Below are 20,278 nucleotides of genomic sequence, written 5' to 3'. Positions count from 1 at the left end.
CAAGAGACTGTTCCAGCTTTTTCAAACTGCAGTTAAATATGGGTGAACTGATTGGACTCACTTGTCACAGGATGAAACTGTATTTGCTCTGAGGGTGGCAGGCTAGAGATAAGACTCTAGAATAAAGGGTTAAACAGAATGGGGATGACCCAGTTAAATTTTATTTCAGATAAACAGATGATTTAAGTATGTTCCATGCAATACTAAGGACATCCTGCATTTTTATTTATTTGCTAAATCTGGCAACCCTCTAGAATCTAGTCTTCTAGGTCATTCTAGTCCAACCTTCAAGTTAACACATGGGGAGAACTTGAGACATGTTAAATGTACTTCTCACAGCCAGTCACTGCCAACATCGATTCTAACCTGGTCTGCCTGACTCCACATTGTGTGCCTGGTATCCCACTAGGGAGCCCCAAACTGTCCTGCTGGATGGATGGATGGGAGGGTACCCAGAGCTCCAGTAGGTAGGAGGGGTCCAGGAGGCAGAAATTCCTTTGTTGGAGGATCCACTGGATACCGATTACATCTGTGGGTGATTAGCACACAAGAGCCTTCAGATAATTGCTTTTGCTTTAAGCTAAAGTTTCCCTTTTCCTTCTGATTGCAAAGATCACAGGAGGTTTAGAAAATACAGAAAAACCCAAAGAAAAAGTAACCTAAACAAGTAGCTGGCTGGACTTGTCTTTAGAACCAAAATTCACTGCTCATCCTCATTAGGTTTTATATCTTTCTTACCAAGAAAGTGCTGTAACTAGCCGGGCGCAGTGGCTCACGCCTGTAATCCCAGCACTTTGGGAAGCTGAGGTGGGCGGATCACGCGGTCAGGAGATCAAGACCATCCTGGCTCACACGGTGGAACCCTGTCTCTACTAAAAATACAAAAAAAATTAGCCGGGCATGGTGGCGCACACCTGTAATCCCAGCTACTCCGGAGGCTGAGATAGGAGAATGGCGTGGACCCGGGAGGCAGAGCTGGCAGTGAGCTAAGATGGCGCCACTGCACTCCAGCCTGGGCTACAGAACAAGACTCCATCTCAAAAAAAAAAAAAAGGAAAGTGCTGTAACTTAAAAGCTAAAAGCTAAAAAAGCAAAAGCTGCTCAGAGTGAAAACCCTGTTCTTCAGTTCAGGGACAGGGAAAGCTTGTTTTGAGAAATGCGGCATCTCCCCCAGACCACCACTGATGACTCTTGGTGTCACCCAGGCTGGAGTGCAGTGGCGCAATCTCGGCTCACTGCAACCTCCACCTCCCAGGTTCAGTTTTGCCTCAGCCTCCCAAGTAGCTGGGATCACAGGCGTGAGCCACCATGCCCGGCCAAAATGCAGCATTTTTAAGCACTACTTTTATGCTTTAAAGTAACCCTTCTCAGCTGGGTGTGGTGGCTCATGCCTTTAGTCCCAGCACTTTGGGAGGCCAAGGCAGGCAGGTCACAAGGTCAGGAGATTGAGACCATCCTGGCTAACACGGCGAAACCCCGTCTCTACTAAAACTACAAAAAAAAAAAAAAAAAAAAAATTAGCCAGGTGTAGTGGCAGGTGCCTGTAGTTCCAGCTACTCAGGAGGCTGAGGCAGGAGAATGGCGTGAACCCGGGAGGCAGAGCCAGCAGTGAGCTGAGATTGTGCCACTGCACTCCAGCCTGGGCAACAGAGCGAGACTCCGTCTCAAAACAATAATAATCCTTCTCAGCTAGTCATGGTGGCTTATGCCTGTACTCCCAGCACTTTGGGAGGCTGAGGTGTGTGGATCACTTGAGGTCAGGAGTTCAAGGCCAGCCTGGCCAACATGGTGAAACCCTCTCTACTAAAATAAAAAAAAAAAGTTTAGTTGGCCATGGTAGTATGTGCCTGTAATCCAGCTACTTGGGAGGTTGAGGCAAGAGAATCCAGGAGGTGGAGGTTGCAGTGAGCAGCGATCACGCCACTGCACTCTAGTCTGGGTGACAAAAGGGAAACAGGGATGAGGCTAGGTGTGGTGGCTCATGCCTGTAATCCTAACACTTTGGGAGGCCGAGGCAGGCAGATCACAAGGTCAGAAGATTGAGACTACCCTGGCTAACACAGTAAAACCCCATCTCTACTAAAAAAATACACAAAATTGGCCAGGTGTGGTGGCATGTGCCTGTAGTTCCAGCCACCTGGGAGGCTGAGACAGGAGAATGGTGTGAACCCAGGAAGTAGAGCTTGCAGTGAGTTGAGATGGTGCCACTGCACTCCAGCCTGGGCAACAAAGCGAGACTGTCTCCAAAAAAAAAAAAAAAAAAAAAGCAGGGATGAAATGGGTCCCCTGTTTAAAAACAAAGTCAAACAAAGCTGATTTTAGTCTAAGGTTAAAGCAGGTATCTCCCAAAAGCCACCTTTCCAGTACTGGGTGCTAGAGGCAAGAACTGCCAAAAGGGAAATGCCTCAGAAAAGGAGGGGGCTTAGCCTGCCTGGGGCAAGGACCTGGAATACTGTTGGTTCCCCTAGAAAAATTAACAGGATCTGGTTGGGACAGTGGCTCATACCTGTAATCCCAGCACTTTGGGAGGCCAAGGCAGGCAGATCATGAGGCCAGGAGACCAGCCTGAACAATATGGTGAAACCCCATGTCTACTAAAAATAGAAAAATTAGCTGGGCATGGTGGCGCGTGCCTGTAATCCCAGCTGTTAGGGAGGCTGAGGCAGAATTGCTTGAACTGGGACCCAGAGATTGCAGTGAGATCGCACCACTGCATTCCAGCCTGAGCTACAGACTCATCTCAAAAAAAAACAAAAAAAAAAAAACCCAAAACCAAGGTCCGTTAATTAATTACACTTTTGTACTGGTTTGCTGTGCGCCTTGTTTTCCTTAACATTTACTCATTACTGACCTAAAGCATAGGATACTCCATGTGAGGCCTTGTTAAGACAGAAATGCTGACTAAAATCCTTATTTTAAATTTACATGGACCAATCCTGTCAAAAAGCTTCAATGCCGTTAGCACCCTATCACATACCCAAGACTGCCTAATTTTGATGGCAGAAAAACATCCTCTTCCCTATAGTACCCAACTATCCATCATCAAGATGACAAACTACACAACGAGCCATGGCAGTGCCAAGGCCCTCACTTGTCAGCTGACAAACCACCCCTCACCCTCAATCACAGGCAGACAGAGGGGACTGGTAACAGAATTTATTCAAATGTGCCTTAATATAGGCGCTGGGGCTTGCCCATGGTGCTCTTGATATATAAGGCCCGGACATTCTGCCAGTTTTTCTTGAGCAATGACACCAAGAAGTTGACAGCAAGGTGAATGTTATACACAAGCTCATCGTCTGTCATCTTCACGTGACCAACAGCTACAGCCAGACATAACACCTGGGAGGACAGAAGAGAGGATCAAGTCAGGTTGGTGGAGGAATGGCAAATGGCCTGTCCCTCCCCCACTGGCCTGGTGAGCAGGTACTTGGACCCCGGCCAAGGAAGGACCAGGGTTACTCCAAAAATTTCAATCCTGGTGGGCGCTCTCACCGGCATATTTAGAGACTTGGGTAAGATTTAGACCCCGCCAACACCTTCACCCACAGCAACCCACCAGACCCCCTCACCTTCTTCATTTGGAACTTGATTGTGGACTTCACCTCATCCACTTTGGCCACCATGTTTTCGTTGTGTGTGAGCAGGGAAGGGAACTTTCCTGCCTTATTTAGGCCTGGGCCGAGGATTCGTGGAATCTGCTTGATCAGAGACTCTGAGGCCAAAAACGCATCATACTTCTTGGCTGGTAAAGACAGGAAGCCATTGGCATTGCTTAGGACCTGGTCACCAAGGCACACCTCAAATGCGGCAGGCCAGAAACGCACTTGTATCAACCATGTGACATCCAAGCAGCACCCTCTCTACCCCCGCCTCAGTCTTTTCCCCCCCGCCTAAAAGGTTTCCAGAAAGTCCTCTGGACCTTCACTGGTCCCAAAACATGCTCTCAGAAAATCAGGCTGACCCATGATCCATGGCATAACCGCTGTACAACGGATGCCCCAGTCAAGACTGCCAGGGCTCAGGGCGGGCGCGGTGGCTCACGCCTGTAATCCCAGCACTTTGGGTGGATCACGAGGTCAGGAGATTGAGACCATCCTGGCTAACACGGGGAAACCCCATCTCTACTAAAACTACAAAAAAAAAAAAAAAAAAATTACCCGGGCGTGGTGGCGGGCGCCTGTAGTCCCAGCTACTCGGGAGGCTGAGGAGGGAGAATGGTGTGAACCCGGGAGGCGGAGCTTGCAGTGAGCTGAGATCGCACCACTGCACTCCAGCCCGTCTCAAAAAATAACTAAAAAAAAGACTGCCTTGGCTTGCATTGTGCCTATTTCTTAGCGGTGGACCCTGGACACGTGACAACTGGCAATGTCTGCTTCCTACCTGTAAAAGCAGTCTAATGCCACTGCCTAAACAACGCAGAGTAAGATTTCCAAATCATACCTCACCAGCAACTGGCTGGTCAACTTACAATACCTGGCCTCCCTCATCAACTGGAATTCTCATAGCAAATACAAACATCAAACCACCCCAAAGCTAAAACAGCACTCAGGCCAGCTAGGCAACCACCGCCGCATTTGCTAGTCTAGCCCCTTCATCATTAAAAATCGAAATAGCAGGAAAGCCTTTCTAGCGCCTCCACCCCACATCTCACATGCAAAACCACAGCGGCCGGACTCACCTAGTTTCTTGACCAGTTTTTTATTCTTGTTGAGTTTTTTCAGCGCCTCGATGTCCATGTGGGGGATATCCACGGCCTTGGCCTCGTCACAGTGCTGCTGGTCCCCCAGGACACACACAGAGAACTTGGGGCGGGGAGTGGACTTAAGCCTGTGTTTTGGGGGACAGCACCAACAGGTTATGCCTAGCCCTGGGTCCCGAGGGCCGGTGAAGGGTGTGGGACCGCAGCAGCCACCGAACCTTACCCGGAGCGTTCACATTCACCAGCAGCCAGCCTGGCTTGTCAGGCTGGCCGGCGGGCTCGGCCAAGGCCTCCCCACGCCTCCCCTCATGTTTTAAGACCCAGGGTGGGGGTCCGTCCAGCCGCGCCTGCCCGGAGCAGGGGGTCTGAACTACCCTAACACATCAGTACCGTCGTGCCCGCCTCCGGCTCAGCGGGAGCCTGCAGGGGAGGGGCAGGCACGGGGGCACTGAGGGCTGGGTGGGGTCAGAACGGTGCCAACCTGACGGTGCCCGAGAAGCGCTTGTCCTTCTGGGGGTCATAGTTCTTCAAGCTGATCTGCAACTCCACCGTCTCCAGAAACCTTCGAGAGAGGAGGGGGATTAAGCGTTAAGCACACGCCGGCCCTCACCACCCGCGCCCTGCCCCAAGGTCGGCACTCACTTGCGGCGCTTGCGCTGGTTCCCGTGCAGGACTTCCCGCACCGCCTCGTACAGAGTGTCGCGAGAGACTTTGCTGCTGCGTGAGAGAAGCGACAGCGCGCTCAGGGCCGCGGAGTCCACACGCTCGGACTGCTCGGAAGCCTCCGAGGCTCCAAGCTTCGAGACGTACGGGCGGGCGGCCCACGGCGGACTCCCCAGTAGATTCCGGACACCAAGTAGAGCGACGGGAGCCCAGACCCAGACCCAAACCCCGGTGGAAGAGGGAGCCTCTCGGTGATCGGACCTGGTAGGAAGGGCGACCCGCAGGCCGACCCGCCTTGAGAAATGCCCCACGGCGAAGGTGGCGCAAGGGCCCGCAGTTCGGCCTGCAGGAGCCGCATCCTTGGCGGGGCACCTGGAGGCGCGGATGAACGCAGATAGGGCTTTCAGGACCACTTACCTCATGGCTTCTCACGCCGCGCTAACCGGAAAAGAGACTAGTACGATTTGCGCATGCGCTCTAATAGTGGCCCTGATCTCGCGAGAATGCGTTGTTCCTCGGTCCTACCCACACAGAGGTTGGGTGGGCTAACCCCGAGAAGCGCGGCCTTCTCCGGCCGCTGGGGGCGTCGCTGGGCCGCTGGGCCGCTAGGCCGGCGCGGAAACCCACGGAGTTGTCGCAGCCCTGAGCGCCCCGCGGCCGCCGGTAATGTGCCGATTCGCGCCCGCTGTTGCTGGGCCCCTAGGGAAGCAGCTGCGTTCGGGGCTCGAGCTTCGGTAGTCACACGTACTAGTACAGCCCAGTGATGTTCACTGACAGCGTGGATTCCGGCATGCTTGTCCCTCAAACCCCTTTCCCCTCGCGCCCTCCGCACCAGCTTATGTTCTCAAAAGCAAGCCTTGTTCCTCGGCCGGACCTCCCTCCCTCAGCACCTTGCTCTAACGTGGACTCGTGGTAAGGGAAGCGTCCGGAAAGTTCTGTTCCTGGCCTCTCAGCGCCTGCAGAGGGGAAGAGCTGGCAAAGTCCTAAAGTGAACTTTCACTTGATAATTTGATAACATCTACGTTTTAAGTGTGACTACTATGAATAAGGCGTCTAGCCAGGTGCTACAGGAATACAAAGATGTAAAACAGGCACACAGCACTGCACACCCATTAAGGTGTCTTCTCTGCTCTTTCCTCTGTCCAGTGGGTCTCATCCTCTTAGCCCACTGTAACCCGAAGAGCCCTTCAGATCTCTCCTAGGGTTCATCTGCCCAAAACCCTTCCCTAACTCCAGACTGAGTCACTCCCACCTTTATGTCCATTCCCACCTATCCCCCTGCCTGGTGGGGGCAGCTCCTGTAGGATAGGGTGAGTGGTATTACACATTATTTGGCCCTCAGAAAGTGAGTAAGATACCCTACACCCTTCCCCTCACCAGGAAAAAGATGTTCCTTGTCACTGAGCAGGGAGGTGGAGGGGGTGGGGATGGGTTCAATACCCAGAATTCACAGGAAGGAAAGTACTGCTTCTAATAAGACATTAGTCAGGCGTGCTGGCTCACGCCTGTAATCCCAGCACTTTGGGAGGCAGGCGGATCACCTGAAGTCAAGAGTTTGAGACCAGCCTGGCCAATGTGGTGAAACCCCGTCTCTACTAAAAATACAAAGATGAGCAGGGTATGGTGGCAGGAGCTTGTAATCCCAGCTACTCAGGAGGCCAAGGCAGGAGAATCGCTTGAACTGGGGAGGTGGAGGTTGCAGTGAGCCGAGGTCACGCCACTGCACTCCAGCCTGGTGACAGAGTGAGACTCTGCCTCAAAAAAAAAAAAAAGAAAAAGACATTATTGAACTTGCTTTTTATTCAATACCATTGATAAATTCAAGTCAGAAACAAAAGCACAGAAGGTCATAACATACACGAGCACAAGAGCTTCATCTGAGCACACTGGTACCCTAGACCTCCTGGAGCATCCCATGTCCACTCTGGGTCGGCTTGACCCTACTGAGCCCTGTTGGAAAGTTTCTGTCCCTGCAATGAGAATTGATGAGGAGTGTGCCTGGGGCCAGCAGCCTTTGAAAATATAGCTCTGGCCTGGTGTGGTGGCTCACACCTGTAAATCTCAACACTTTGGGATGCCAAGGCGGGAAGATCACTTGAGCTCAGGAGTTCAAGACCAGCCCTGACCAGCTTATTATCTACAAAATAAAAAAATTAGCTGGGGCACAGTGTCATGTGCATGTAGTCCCAGCTACTTGGGAGGCTTACATGGGAGGATCGAGCCTGGGAGGCAGAGGTTGCAGTGAGCCATGATCAATCGCACCACTGCACTCCAGCCTAGATGACAGAGCAATACCTTCTCTCAAAAACGAAAAGAAATGAAAAACAAAATATAGCTGAGCTTCCTTAGCCCAGGAGCCTCCCTGTTGGCTGGGAAGCCAGTATGCCCCTATGGAGCCTGGAACAGGGAGGCAGTTGGAATCTGGGATGGCCAGGCTCAGCCTTTATCCTCAGGCTAGGGCTCAAGACAGAAGGTGGTGAAGACAGAAATGCCCTTCAGGAAGCTGGTGATGGAGCACCAAGACGGTGGTCCCTTGGTGGATGGTCAGGAGCCCAAATGTTTCAAGGCGGCCTGCAGGGACTTCCTCAGGAAGGTAGTGTTAGGTTCTAGGGCCATAGCCAGGCCCAGCCTCTGGGTCTCAGTGATCTGCGGAGAAGGAAAAATCATGTCAGGACTCCAGCAGCTGATCCCTCCCCTCTCCCCACTACCCCAGGGTCTCTATTGAGGAAGGAGAGAGGAAGCCAGGAGGATGGAAGGAGGAGACACCTGAGCAATCTAATCTCATTATTTCACCATAGTTAACTAGGTGGACCTGGAGCCAAATACTAGCTGCACAACTTACTAAGCCGGCCACATTAGTAATAGTTGACAATTATTGTGTGTTTACTATGTGGCAGCACTTTATATGCATCAATCCATATACAAACATACATACACATCATGTATATGCATTGCTGTATATAATCCTCAAAACCCTCCCATTTTACAGATGAGAAAACTGAGGTTCACAGACACTCTACTGTGTGACACCTGCCTTCCTTTTGGGCCACACTTTCTCTTTCTGCCCTGTTGCTACAACCTCCTGACAGGTCTCAAGCCCTAGATCTTCACCCTCCAATCCCACTCCTCACAGAAGCCAGATGCTTCTTAATAGTACAGATCTGACCAAGTTACTCCCAGGCTGAAGGCCCTTGAATGACTCCTGATGCCTCATATTGGAGGTCCTTCTGTTCGGATCTCCAGAGGATTCAGGAGCTCGCTGAAATTGTGCAACAGAAGCATGTTCATACTTCCATCTTTCTGGGAGGGTCTACATCAACCCCAGCACTCAGGGTTTTATCCCTGACATACATATTCATACACCCTTGTGGCAGGCCCAGGGCAGCCCTGCCAGCAGGACCAGCCCCATGGCCCTATCAGTACTCACGTTAGCCTGGTACTTGGTCATCACTGTCAGCATGAGCTTGGCATAGGCCATGGAGGTGGTGGCTGCCAATCCCTTTTTACAGAGCTTCTCCATTAAGACACTGAACTTCTCAGGGGTCATCTCTACCTGCACACATTGGGAGATGGAGCAGTAATCACAAGGAGGGCTTGGGCTCTTCATTCAGCCAGTCCTGGATTCAATTCCTAACTCCACCACTTCCTAGCTGGGTGACCCTGGGCAGGTTACTTAACCAACCTAAACCTCCATTTCCACATCTGTAAAATGAGGCTCAGAATATCTAATGGAAGACTGTGAAAAGGATTAAATGAGATAATGCACATAAGACACGCACGTCTCAGAAAATGGTGGCTACCATTGCAAAGGCTCAGATTAGGACCAAGGGGAAGCCAAGGATCCCTTGTGTGGTTCAGTGGTTAAAGATATAAACAAGTCAGGGCCCAAGAGACACTGCCACCTTAATCTCCTGGCTCTTCATAATAATAATTTAGGCTGGGTGTGGTGGTTCACACCTGTAATCCCAGCACTTTGGGAGACCGAGGAGGGCAGATCACCTGAGGTCAGGACTTCGAGACCAACCTGGCCAACATGGTGAAATCCCATCTCTACTAAAAATACAAAAATTAGCTGGGCATGGTGGTGCGTGCCTGTAATCTCAGCTAATCAGGGGGCTGAGGCTGGAGAATCACTTGAACCCAGGAGGCGGAGGTTGCAGTGAGCGGAGATCGCGCCACTGCACTCTAGCCTAGGTGATATAGTGAGACTCCGTCTCAAATAATAATAATAATAATTTAATAAACACTGTGCATCAGGTACCATTCTGAGTACTTTATACCAATTATCTCATTTAAACCTCACTCCAATCTTATGTGGTAGGTGCTATTAATATTCTGTCTCCCCTTCTGTAGACGAGGAAACTACAGGCATAAAGAAGTTAGGTCAGTTATCTAAGATATAAACAAATGAGGCAGAATTTTAGGTACTGATATGAAAAAAAATCACCAAAATATACTGTGAAGTAAAAAAAGCAAGGTACAGGGCAATGAGTTTGGTGTGTTGCAATTTCCATAAAAAGTAGGATGGATAGTAAGTGTAAACATGTTTCCACATATAGATGGTATCTCTGGGAGGGGGGGTTCCCCTGAAACTGGGGGACTCTGGATGGTTGGAGAAGAGAAGTAAGGGGAATATTTTTCACAGTATCCTTTTGAGCTTTTAAAATTGTCAACATATGGGCTGGGCATGGTGGCTCACGCTTATAATCCCAGCATTTTGGGAGGCCAAGGAGGGCAGATCACTTGAGCCCAGAAGTTCTGGCCTCAAGTCATGGTGAAACCTTGTCTCTACTAAAAATACAAAAATTAGCTGGCATGGTGGCACACGCCTGTAATCCCAGTTATTTGGGTGGCTGAGGCATAAGAATTGCTTGAACCCAGTAGACAGAGGTTGCAGTTAGCCAAGATTGTGTCACTGCACTTTGGCCTGGGTGACAAAGCCAGACTCTATCTCAAAAAAAAAAAAAAAAAAAAAAAAATTGTGAACATATGAATCTATTACCTATTCAAAAATAAAATAAAATTTACACACACACATCAAAAATCCCACCCCAAGGCCGCCCAGCTAGTAAGAGGTGGAGCTGAAGTGACCATGTGCTCAGCTCTCTGCTACCAGCTTTGCATGCCCCAGGTCTCTCCCACTGTCTCAGGCAGCTGCTGTAGGGCAGCTGTCCTACTTGACCCTGCATCCACTGAAGGACTCAGAAACCTAAGAACCCGATGTCCTTCCAAGGACTGCAGCACTTCTTTGTCCACTCTTCCCCAGGACAGCCTGCTCACCTGCCGCTCTAGGAGTGACTGCAACACCAAGAAAATTTCCTCCTTCCAGGGCAGCTCCAAGATCTGTCTGCAAAGCAGGGGCCCTAGTGAGAAATGCCTGGCCTCCCACCCAAGCCTGAGTATCTGTCTGCTGCTGCAACTCCCACAGCACGGCAAGGCCCTGAGGACAGCCAAGATCTCCAGTCAACAAAGGGGTAGTCAGGGGTGGGGCACCATGGCACTTCGGGAGGCCGAGGCAGGTGGATCACCTGAGGTCAGGAGTTCGAGACCAGCCTGGCCAACATGGTGAAATCCCATCTCTACTAAAAATACAAAAAATTAGCCAGGCGTGGTGGCAGGCGTCTGTAATCCCAGCTACTCAGGAGGCTGAGGCAGGAGAATTGCATGAACCTGGGAGGCAGAGGTTGCAGTGAGCAGAGACCGCGCCATTGCACTCCAGTCTGGGCGACAGGGCAAAACTCTGTCCCCTGCCCCCCCGCAAAAAAAAAAAAGGGTAGTCAGAGACCTCTTGATGCTGGCACCAGCCCCAGCAGACACTATTGCAGAGCTCATACAACTGCCAGGAAGGTCACACCCCAAGAGCCCCAGGAGCTGACAACAAAGTATTTGGTAGTGAGACACAAGGGTCCCCTAAAAAATAACTAGGAGTAGAGAGTGCATCCTGAGAACAAAAGGCAAAGAGGACTCATAGAGGAGGAAGATGATGGAGTGAGATGATATACATGAGGCTTCCTAGAGAAGGTGAGCCTTCCCTGCAGGGCCCAACACATGTGATGTCACTGTAGCCTGGGGGAACAGGTGGCAGTGGGGACAGCATGGAGGCCTGCACACTCACCCCAGCATTAGAACCTGTGCATCTGGCTCCAGGGACTCTGCCTTCACAAGGCAACATAGTAACTCTGTTTGAGCAGGACCTGGGTAGAGGAAAGCAGAAGGGGAAGTCTGGGGGGAAATGGTAGAAGACGGTGGAAAGTGGGGAGGCGGTAACAGAATGCCCAGCCTGTTATAGGGGCATCGTCAGGGAAGCAGCAGGCATCTTTAATCACTGAATACCCAACTCCTGCCAGGGCCACTCTGGGGTGAAGGGTGCTGAGAACACTGAGGGCAGAGCTACTGGGCCTGGGGCTGGTTCCAGAATTACCTGTGCCTTGGGCCTGGAGCACAGGGTCAAGGAGGGCTCTGCAGACAGGGTAGGTATATTTGGCACAGAAGGAGGTCAGGGCAGTTGTAAGCAGGCGGGAGGCTGAGGAAGTCAAGGAGAGGATCTATAGCCAACAGGGAGGAAAAAATTAATTCTTTTCATTTCAACAGCATTTATCAAACACACATTTCAGATGGTGATACATGTTACAAAGGGAAAAAAAGTTCTTTTACTTAGAACTCACATGGACCCACCCATTGGAAAAGATATATACCTCTCTTGCTCAGTTCCCAAATCCCTGAAAGTCCCTTGATCAGCTTCTAGAAAGGTTCTGGTGCCCAGAGAGAAGTTAGATGCTGGCTGGGCATGGTGGCTTACGCCTGTAATCCCAGCACTTTGGGAGGCTGAGGGAGCTGGATCGCTTGAGTCCAGGAGTTCGAGACCAGCCTGGGCAACATGGCGAAACCCAGTCTCTACTAAAAATACAAAAATTAGCCAGGTGTGGTGGTGGGTGCCTGTAGTCCCAGCTACTCAGGAAGCTGAGGCAGGAGAATCACTTGAACCACAGAGGCAGAGGTCGCAGTGAGCCGAGATTACGCCACTGTACTCCAGCCTGAGTGACAGAGCAAGACTCTATCTCTAAATAAATAAATAAATAAAAATACAAAAATTAGCCAGGCATGGTGGAGGCCACCTGTAATCCCAGCTACTCAGGAGGCTGAGGCAGGAGATCGCGCGACTGCACTCCAGCCTAGGCAACAGAGTGAGACTCTGTCTCAAAAAAAAAAGAAGTTAGATGCCATGTGGGTAGATGGCCTGGGGGTCCATGCCCTGCCAGTTAAGCAGGCATCCTTTCCTTGCCCCAGGCTGCCCAAACAGCCCAGATGTCTACAAGGCTGAGAATCCTCTCTCTCAAGTACCACCCTTCTGAGGGCCCAGATGCTCTTCCCCATTGTCCTTGGCACTCTGAGTACCTCCCAGTACACCTACCCGTCCAAGAAAGAGGCTTCTGGTCAGCACAGTAGCATTGCTGAGGCTGAGATCAGGTGAAAGGGCCAGCAGCCAGGTGCAGAGCTGCAGGAGACCGAGGTCTGAGAGCTGGGGGAGCTGCAGCTGGGTACACAGCAAGTCCATCTGCTGACAGAGTGGGGCACGGGGGAGAAAGGGCACCAGGACATGCACTCTGCCTCTGCTAGGCTGTCTCAAGCAACTGGGCAGCAGACGGAGCAGGGCAAAGATACTCCAGAGCAAAGAAAGTCTGGGAGAGCTGCCCTAGGGGAAGGAACCAGGGACTAAAAGAAACTACAGAGAGTGACCCCTATCACTGAGAAAGAAAACAACAAAATCCCCTCCCACATTTCCCACATGAGGTAGGAAAACATAAACTTAAATAGAAAAAGATAAGGGAGAGAGAATGTAACCTCAGAGCCAGGCAGTCTATCTGGACTCACCTGGCTGGGGCTACATTCATGAAGAAGCTGTAGCTCAACTGGGGGAGCATCCTCCAACCCCTCTAACCCCTGCAGAGACAAATCAAATCTCATGTTAGGGCTGGCAGAGCCTTCGGTGACAAGTCACTGAAGCCGCCCCTTCAGGTGGCAGAAGGAGTGGCTGAGATCCTGGAAGGCGCTACCACAGAAGAGGAAGTTACCTGGTGTTAGATGGTAAGTCTACACTTGGTTCAAGAAAAGCTCCTTCAGAGACTATCCTCAGACCTTTACTCCAGTCTCCCTCCCTCAGCCAGCTTGTATATCACTGCACTGGGCCTTCCCTGGGCATAGCTAGGATCTGGGTAGAAGGTGGAAGAAAGGCTATGGTGAACAGGGTAGGGCCAGTCACCTCCTCCAAGGTCTTCAGCAGCTGCTGCAGCCTGGGAAGCTGGTCCTGTGGAGGAGAGTCCAGTCACTGCCACATCCCTCCCCCAGCAGCATGACCCCAAGCCTGGTTCTGGCTCCCCAAGTCAGTGGGAGCTAGCCGGCAAAGACGATTCAAGAAAGTCAAGAGGCCAGGCACGGTGGCTCACACCAGCACTTTGGGAGGCTGAAGCGGGAGAATCACTTGAGCCCAGGAGTTCAAGGCTAGCCTGCACAACTAGTTGAGACCCCATCTCTACAAAAATAAAAATAAAAAATTAGCCAGGCATGATAGTGCATGCCTGTAATCCCAGCTTTACTCCAGCCTAGGGGAAGAGAGGCCCTGTCTTGAGGAAAAAAAAAAAGTCAAGAACATGAAGTCTCTATCTTGAAAAGTGCCTAAGAACCCAAACTAGACAAGGTCCAAATGAAACCCAGCTGTCACCAGGCACAGTGGCTCACGCCTGTAATCCCAGCACTTTGGGAGGCTGAGGCGGGCGGATCACGGTCAGGAGATTGAGGCCAGTCTGGCTAACACAGTGAAACTCCATCTCTACTAAAAATACAAAAAATTAGCCGGGTGTGGTAGCGGGCACCTGCGGTCCCAGCTACTCGGGAGGCTGAGGCAGAATAATGGTGTGAAGCCGGGAGGTGGAGGTTGCAGTGAGCCGAGATCGTGCCACTGCACTCCAGCCTGGGCGACAGAGTGAGACTCCATCTCAAAAAAAAAAAAAAAAAAAAAAATGAAAACCAGCTGTCTAGAATTGTTTTCTGCTTCCAACCCAAATGGGGATAGACCCAGGCCTTGGACAAGGAGGCAGGGGCAGGCTGGATGCTGTCATGATTCTTCCCACCCACATATTACAGGGTAACAGGGGTGGCTCCAGAGCCTCTCCCTTGCCTGGCACCCTTTAACCCCACGTTATAGATCATTAGGACACATTTCCCACCTCCAGTAACTCCCTTCCCTACCCCTCCTTAAGAGTCTGTGGAGTGGCTGGGCACAGTGGCTCACACCTGTAATCCCAACACTTTGGGAGGTCAAGGCGGGCAGATCACCTGAGGTCGGGAGTTCAAGACCAGCCTGACTGACATGGAGAAACCCTGTCTCTGCTAAAAATACAAAATTAGCTGGGCGTGGTGACACATGCCTATAATCCCAGCTACTCGGGAGGCTGAGGCAGGAGAATCACTTGAATCTGGGAGGCAGAGGTTGCGGTGAGCTGAGATTGTGCCATTGCACTCCAGCCTGGGAAACAAGAGCAAAACTCCATCTTAAACAAAAAAAGAAAAAAAAAGTCTGTGGAGTGGAGGCTACATTCCCTAAACCCTACCTTCCTCCTGTTTCCTCCAAGAACTACAGTCAACTCCTTTGGGAAAAAGTGTCCCAACCAGCCTTCCCCATGGAAAAGGCCACCACTGGTGAAAGATCACTCTAAACCCAGTCTCCCTACCAAAGTACCTGGATAGCTTTGGGCAACTCCAAACTCTCAGCTAGACCTTTAGCATCCTCCAGACTCGAACCGTCCTGGCCAGTCTTAGCTCCCATGACAGGCTGGTCCTTAATAGGAGATGCACCTCCTCCATCTGCCAGGGATTCCAGTGACTTATGTTCAGGTCTCTCCTCCTCATCTTCTTCTTCCTCTTCCCAACACCGGAATCTTTTGGGGACCCTCTTCCCCTCAGGACTGGCAGCCTCTTCCTCTGACTCCTTTCTGCGTTTCCCAGGCTGCTGGGAGTCCCTGTTGTCCTCTTCTTCAGGGTCTGGAGATTGTGGGGATTTCAACCTCCTGCCCCCTGGGCCTAGCCCCCTACACAGACTTTGGAGCTGTCTCTGGCATTTTTTAGACAGTGGAGAAGCTCCCTCCATGGAGGTCCCCACCCCTAGATCCCTTCGCAGCAATTCCCCCAGGGCACGGAGCCAGGCATCGGGGTCAGGGGCTAGGTCCTGCTGGGCAATCTGCAGCACAGAGAGGAGCCCACTTTCCGGCAGTGACGGCCGAACGGCCATCAGCAGGGACATCAGGTTCCTCTGGCATATCTGGGGCAATCGCAGCAACAGTGGTTTCCTGGGTAGCAGAGGGAGAGCAAGCAGTTAGAGTGTCTGGCTGAAGGGAGCACAGGGCAGACTGGGCAGAGCTGGGGGCTAGATGGCAGTGGACAGATGGGGGCTGGCAGGCAGTCAATCTGTAAGAGTCAGTGGATGTTGGCCAGGTGTGGTGACTCACACCTGTAATCACAGCATTTTGGGAGGCTGAAGTGAGCACATCACTTTAGGTTAAGAGTTTGAGACCTGCCTGGCCAACATGGTGAAACTCCATCTTCACTAAAAAAAGTATAAAAATTAGCCAAGCGTGGTGACATGTGCCTGTAGTTCCAGCTACTAGGAAGACTGAGGCAAGAGAATGGCTTGAACCCAGGAGGCAGAGGCTGCAGTGAGCCGAGATCATGCCACTGCACTCCAGCCTGGGCAACAGTGTGAGACACTATCTCAAAAAAAGGAAAAAAAAAAAAAAAAGTCAGTGGATGGAGACAGAGACAACACGAGAACTGTTTAACAAGTGTTCATTGAGTATCATATGACAGGCCCTATTCTTTGGCCTCTGTCATCTGTTTCAGCTCAAAATTCATATTGGAACCTACTCTATAATAGATTCATGCTTGTTTTACACAAAAAGAAGAAAAAAGTTCTTTCCCAAATTTTAGGGAAAAATAATACTCCAGGATGCTGTGCAGTGCTTAGTCTTGCAGCCCTATGGCTGCCCTCAGCAATCCCCTGGAACTCTTCGGGTCACTCATCTGTCCAGTTCTTGTGTTCCTTTCACCAAATTGTGAGTTCCTAAAAGGTGAAGGTAGTGTTTCCTTTCTCTGTGTCCTAGGACTCAGCACAGCGCCAGCCCAGAGCAGGCACTTGTTGTGCATTTATTGAATGAATTAACTCTCTGAGAATAAGTGTGCTGAGATCGGCAAGAGCTGCTGTGGACATAGAAGGCTTCCCAGAGATGAAACTTGAAACAGAAGGAATCACTTTACAGATTCTAAACAGTATTCACAGAGTCAAAGGGGAAGACAGGGGGATGAGGATCTTTTGTTTTGGAGCCCCAGGGGTGTAAGCAGAACCAATGCTCTCCTGCAAGCACCCAACTTTTCTTAAAATAGATTTAACACTATTCCCCCGAGCTCCAAAGGCCCATGATGCAATGTAACCATCTGTAATTCTGCCGAGGCACCAACCCAGATCCTACATGACCTGAGGCTTGGTGTGGCAAGTCATGGCAGCATTTAGCCCACCACCCATCATGTCTTTACTCCTCCCTATGCATAATTTTGCAGGGCCATTTGTCAAGAGGCACTTGGGTTGTGAGGCAGAAAAAAAAAAAGACAACTATTTCTTTGTAGAATATAGACACTATGTGAGAGAGAAAAACTAGAGTCAAAGTTTAAAAGATGGTACAGGAGCAGTGGCTCACGCCTGTAATCCCAGCACTGTGGGAGGCCAAGGTGGGTGGATCAGGAGTTCCAGACCAGTCCGGCCAATATGGTGAAACCCCATCTCTGCTAAAAATACAAAAATTAGCCGGGCATGGTGGCGCGCGCCTGTAGTCCCAGCTACTCAGGAGGCTAGGGCAGAAGAATTGCTTCTTCTGGAGGCGGAGGTTGCAGTGAGCCAAGATTGCGCCACTGCACTCCAGCCTGGGCAACAGAGCAAGATTCCGTCAAAAAAAAAAAAAAAAGAAAGAAACAAAACAAAAAAACTGAGTTTAAAAGATGGTTAATTTGTGGCAGGGAGGATATTTGGGGGTAGAGAGGTAGAGAAGACCCTATTCCAGGAGATTTTAACCTTTTTTAGTGCCAGAGACCTGTGATCAGAATGAGTGTTAAATGCATTTGATAAAATATCTAGGATTATAAAGGAAATCAATTGTACTGAAATACTCTTCTATCCAGGGGCCCCAAGTTAAGGCCTCTGCCCTCCCCTTACTCTATCCAGAATAAGCCAGATAGCTGGGCAAACATTTCTATAGCTTCCAATTTGGGGATTCAAACAAGTTCTCCTGACCCATCTTCTGAAAGAAATTCAAAGTGGAGTGTAGGAAGAAAATATTGGAACTCCCATTTTCCCCTATTTATCTAAAACATAAAAAAGTAAGCATTAGAAATATTTAGCATCTGGATGGTTTTCAGCATAAATTATGGGGGAGGGGTATCCAAGAAGAGTGGAAGGCTGGCCCCACTAGGAGCTGAACATGGCGCCTCATCCACTCATTTTTCGTTTTTTGTGTGTTTTAGTTAACTTTGCTAGTTAAATGCATTTGTGGATACTGTACTATCTTTTTTTTTTTTTTTAAACAAAAGTTGTCCTCACAAATGAGCACGTAGCTTAATAGAATGCCTGCCAAAAAATTGGAGAAAATATCAGTAACAGAAACACAACCAAATAAAATGGCAGGGCCGACACCTCTGCTCCTAGTAGGAATTCTTAATCAGTCACAGAGAGGTTAAAAAACAAAGTTCAATGTCATCCAAGAGCCAGAAATTATCAAGAACACTAAGACATGGATTCACAGTTACCATTCTTCGGGAAAACAACCTTGCCTTACAGTGAACGTTATGCTTTGAAAAGCAGAGAGTATACGGCCACCAGGATAGCGGGTATATATTCCACCATCACGTTTTAAATATCTATTTTTGTACTTTAAAATGTACGTATTTTAACATACGCGTGCACTTTATACATAAGTATACTTATACTGGACGTACGTGTCCAATTGTTTAGAGATGGAAGTATGCGATCAAAAGGGATTTGCCTGCACTTATCATCACTATACTTTACAGCCAACAGAAGGCGTGTGCCTCCAGTTCCCGGATCCTCGGTGTCCCGCACAGGGCAGGTGCTCAGTGAAGGGTGCCCCTGCTCATACGGAGGGGCTTATTTCACCTCTCTGTGCGTCGATCCCCCGACAGCCCCCGCCTCCCGTACCTGCTGAGGGGCCGCGGGCGAGGACTTACAGTTCCAGACGGCCGTCAGGCCCCTGCACTACCGGCTCCTCCCGGCACAGGGCCTCGAGCAAGCGGCCCCAGTCGAAGGGCTCCCAGCCGCGCCTGCCCAGCGCCCGAAGCACCCCCAGGCCACGCCGCGCCCCCTCGGGCCCCGCCTGCAGCGCCTGTAGCAGGAGGCGGGCGGGGGCCTCCAGCTGCGCCCAGGGCGCCTGCTCCGAGCCCTCAGCCCCAGGCAGCCCCGCGTCCGGGGTCGCCATGCTGGGACACGGGTGCCGCGCCGCCCCCTACTCTGGTGTGGGGCCTCAGCTCAGAGGCTGAGGGGAACAGGGAACTCCAGCGTCGTCCCTGACGCGGCGGCGGCGGCGGCGGGCCAGCTCCAGCACCCGTCACAAGCTCTCCTCGGCGTTGGGAAACCGGAGAAGCCGGCCGCGCAGAGCTGCAGCGGTTCGCGCGCTGTCGGAAAGGGAAGGAAGGAGGCGCGGCCGAGGGCGGAGCCTGAACTTGAGGCGGGCGCGAGGGAAGCTCGCAAGGGGCGAGGCCGGGCACGAACCCAGCCGGAGTAGGGGGCGGGGCCAAGGCCCAGGGCGTGACCAAAACAAATAGTTTGTGGGCGGGGCGGGGCGGGGCTGATGGAGGGGCGGATTCGCCGCTGCCGACCCCAACCCTCTCCGTTTCTTCATCGCTCCCTAAAGTAGTGGAATGGAGTGGATGTCAGGGGTCTGTTATACTGGAGGACTAGCGCTGTATTTAAGCTGACGGCATGTTGCTTGTTATGGACTTTACCATAGAATTTGACCACAATTTACCACCCCACTTAGCTTCACCTCTTCCACAGGCCAAAAACTGCCACCATTTGGGTTTCAGTCCTCTCCAGAAATAGTATTTGATATACAAACATCCCTGAGAATGAGGTCACAGTAAAACCTAACACCATCAATATGGCCAAAGACTTTCTTCTGAACTTCCTCCCAAAGACCAAGCAGCAGCCTTGCTCTGGGTCGTTTATAGGGGGCCAGGTGTGGCTCCACTTCCTAGGGTTCAGTTTAAGGAAGTCCGCTGGAGGAGGCAGGCTTCCAGCCAAGGGTGGGATCACTGCAAAGGGTAGGCAATAAGGGAGAAGAGTCCCACAGTGCCTCCTAAACCTTGCTTTGGGGGCCAACTTGTATTTCCATCCCAGCTTCTGCTGCCACATACATCCATCATTCAGGAAATGTTTACTGAGCACCTAGGGACTGGGGATACTGGGAACAAAACAAAGATCCTGGCCCTCATTGTCACACAACTGGGGAGAGACGGAAAGCTAATTAAACAGTGTTTGTGGTAAGTGTTCAAAAAGAACATAGCACCGACAGATAGCACAAAGTGCTTTTAAATAGAGTAGTCAGGCAAGATGAATGTGAAGATGAGGTTGGCAAGCCAGATAGAAGTCTGTGAGAAGACCATTTCAGTCCTCCCTGCGGGGATGGAGGGGCTCTGGGGCAAAAGCATGGCTACAGCAGAGGGCAATTGCTGGATAGTAATAGGAGTTGAGATCAGAGGGGAACCAGGTCAGATCTTTTTTTTTTTTTGAGACGGAGTCTCGCTGTGTCGCCCAGGCTGGAGTGCTGTGGCAGGCTGGAGTGCTGTGGCCGGATCTCG

General features: G+C 50.9%; 2 protein-coding genes across 10 annotated transcripts; both read right to left on the bottom strand.

Annotated features, from left to right (window-relative positions):
* Positions 1-3,141: 3,141 nt before the first annotated feature.
* Positions 3,142-5,848, bottom strand: RPL10A (ribosomal protein L10a). The gene is made up of 6 exons (XM_003897496.5): positions 5,783-5,848; positions 5,345-5,419; positions 5,184-5,264; positions 4,682-4,830; positions 3,573-3,745; positions 3,142-3,342 (listed from the first exon to the last, which is right to left on the bottom strand). Exons 1-6 carry the CDS (start codon positions 5,785-5,787, stop codon positions 3,172-3,174), a joined length of 654 nt encoding a protein of 217 aa, XP_003897545.1. The 5' UTR covers positions 5,788-5,848; the 3' UTR covers positions 3,142-3,171.
* Positions 5,849-7,145: 1,297 nt separating this feature from the next.
* On the bottom strand, positions 7,146-19,117 carry FANCE (FA complementation group E). Of its 9 annotated transcripts, none has more exons than XM_009204983.4 (10): positions 18,650-19,112; positions 15,102-15,708; positions 13,626-13,670; positions 13,238-13,306; positions 12,777-12,923; positions 11,787-11,910; positions 11,481-11,559; positions 10,646-10,712; positions 8,793-8,918; positions 7,146-8,011 (listed from the first exon to the last, which is right to left on the bottom strand). In XM_009204983.4, the coding sequence occupies exons 1-10, from the start codon at positions 18,895-18,897 to the stop codon at positions 7,910-7,912; spliced, it is 1,614 nt and encodes a 537-aa protein (XP_009203247.1). In that variant the 5' UTR covers positions 18,898-19,112; the 3' UTR covers positions 7,146-7,909. The 9 variants fall into 9 exon arrangements, with proteins under 9 accessions (XP_009203247.1, XP_003897544.1, XP_009203251.1 ...); XM_003897495.5 differs by having other exon boundaries at positions 12,777-12,920; XM_009204987.4 differs by having other exon boundaries at positions 18,621-18,767.
* Between the last annotated feature and the right edge of the window lie 1,161 nt (positions 19,118-20,278).

The sequence above is a fragment of the Papio anubis genome, chromosome 6 (assembly GCF_008728515.1).
Source record: "Papio anubis isolate 15944 chromosome 6, Panubis1.0, whole genome shotgun sequence".
In the NCBI taxonomy this organism is placed as follows: Eukaryota; Metazoa; Chordata; class Mammalia; order Primates; family Cercopithecidae; genus Papio; species Papio anubis.
The sequence above is the reverse complement of the archived record's forward strand: the minus strand, read 5'-3'. Positions and strand labels throughout refer to the sequence as shown.

Coding starts and splice junctions, on each gene's coding strand:
- RPL10A (XM_003897496.5), bottom strand. Junction 5,265..5,344: donor AACCAGCGCAAGCGCCGCAA/GTGAGTGCCGAC, acceptor CCTCTCTCGAAG/GTTTCTGGAGACGGTGGAGT. Junction 4,831..5,183: donor CGCTTCTCGGGCACCGTCAG/GTTGGCACCGTT, acceptor CCCAAAACACAG/GCTTAAGTCCACTCCCCGCC.
- FANCE (XM_009204983.4), bottom strand. CDS start 18,897: ATGGCGACCCCGGACGCGGGGCTGCCTGGGGCTGAGGGCTCGGAGCAG. Junction 12,924..13,237: donor ATGAATGTAGCCCCAGCCAG/GTGAGTCCAGAT, acceptor CCACTCTGTCAG/CAGATGGACTTGCTGTGTAC. Junction 10,713..11,480: donor GCACAGGTTCTAATGCTGGG/GTGAGTGTGCAG, acceptor CCTGCTTTGCAG/ACAGATCTTGGAGCTGCCCT.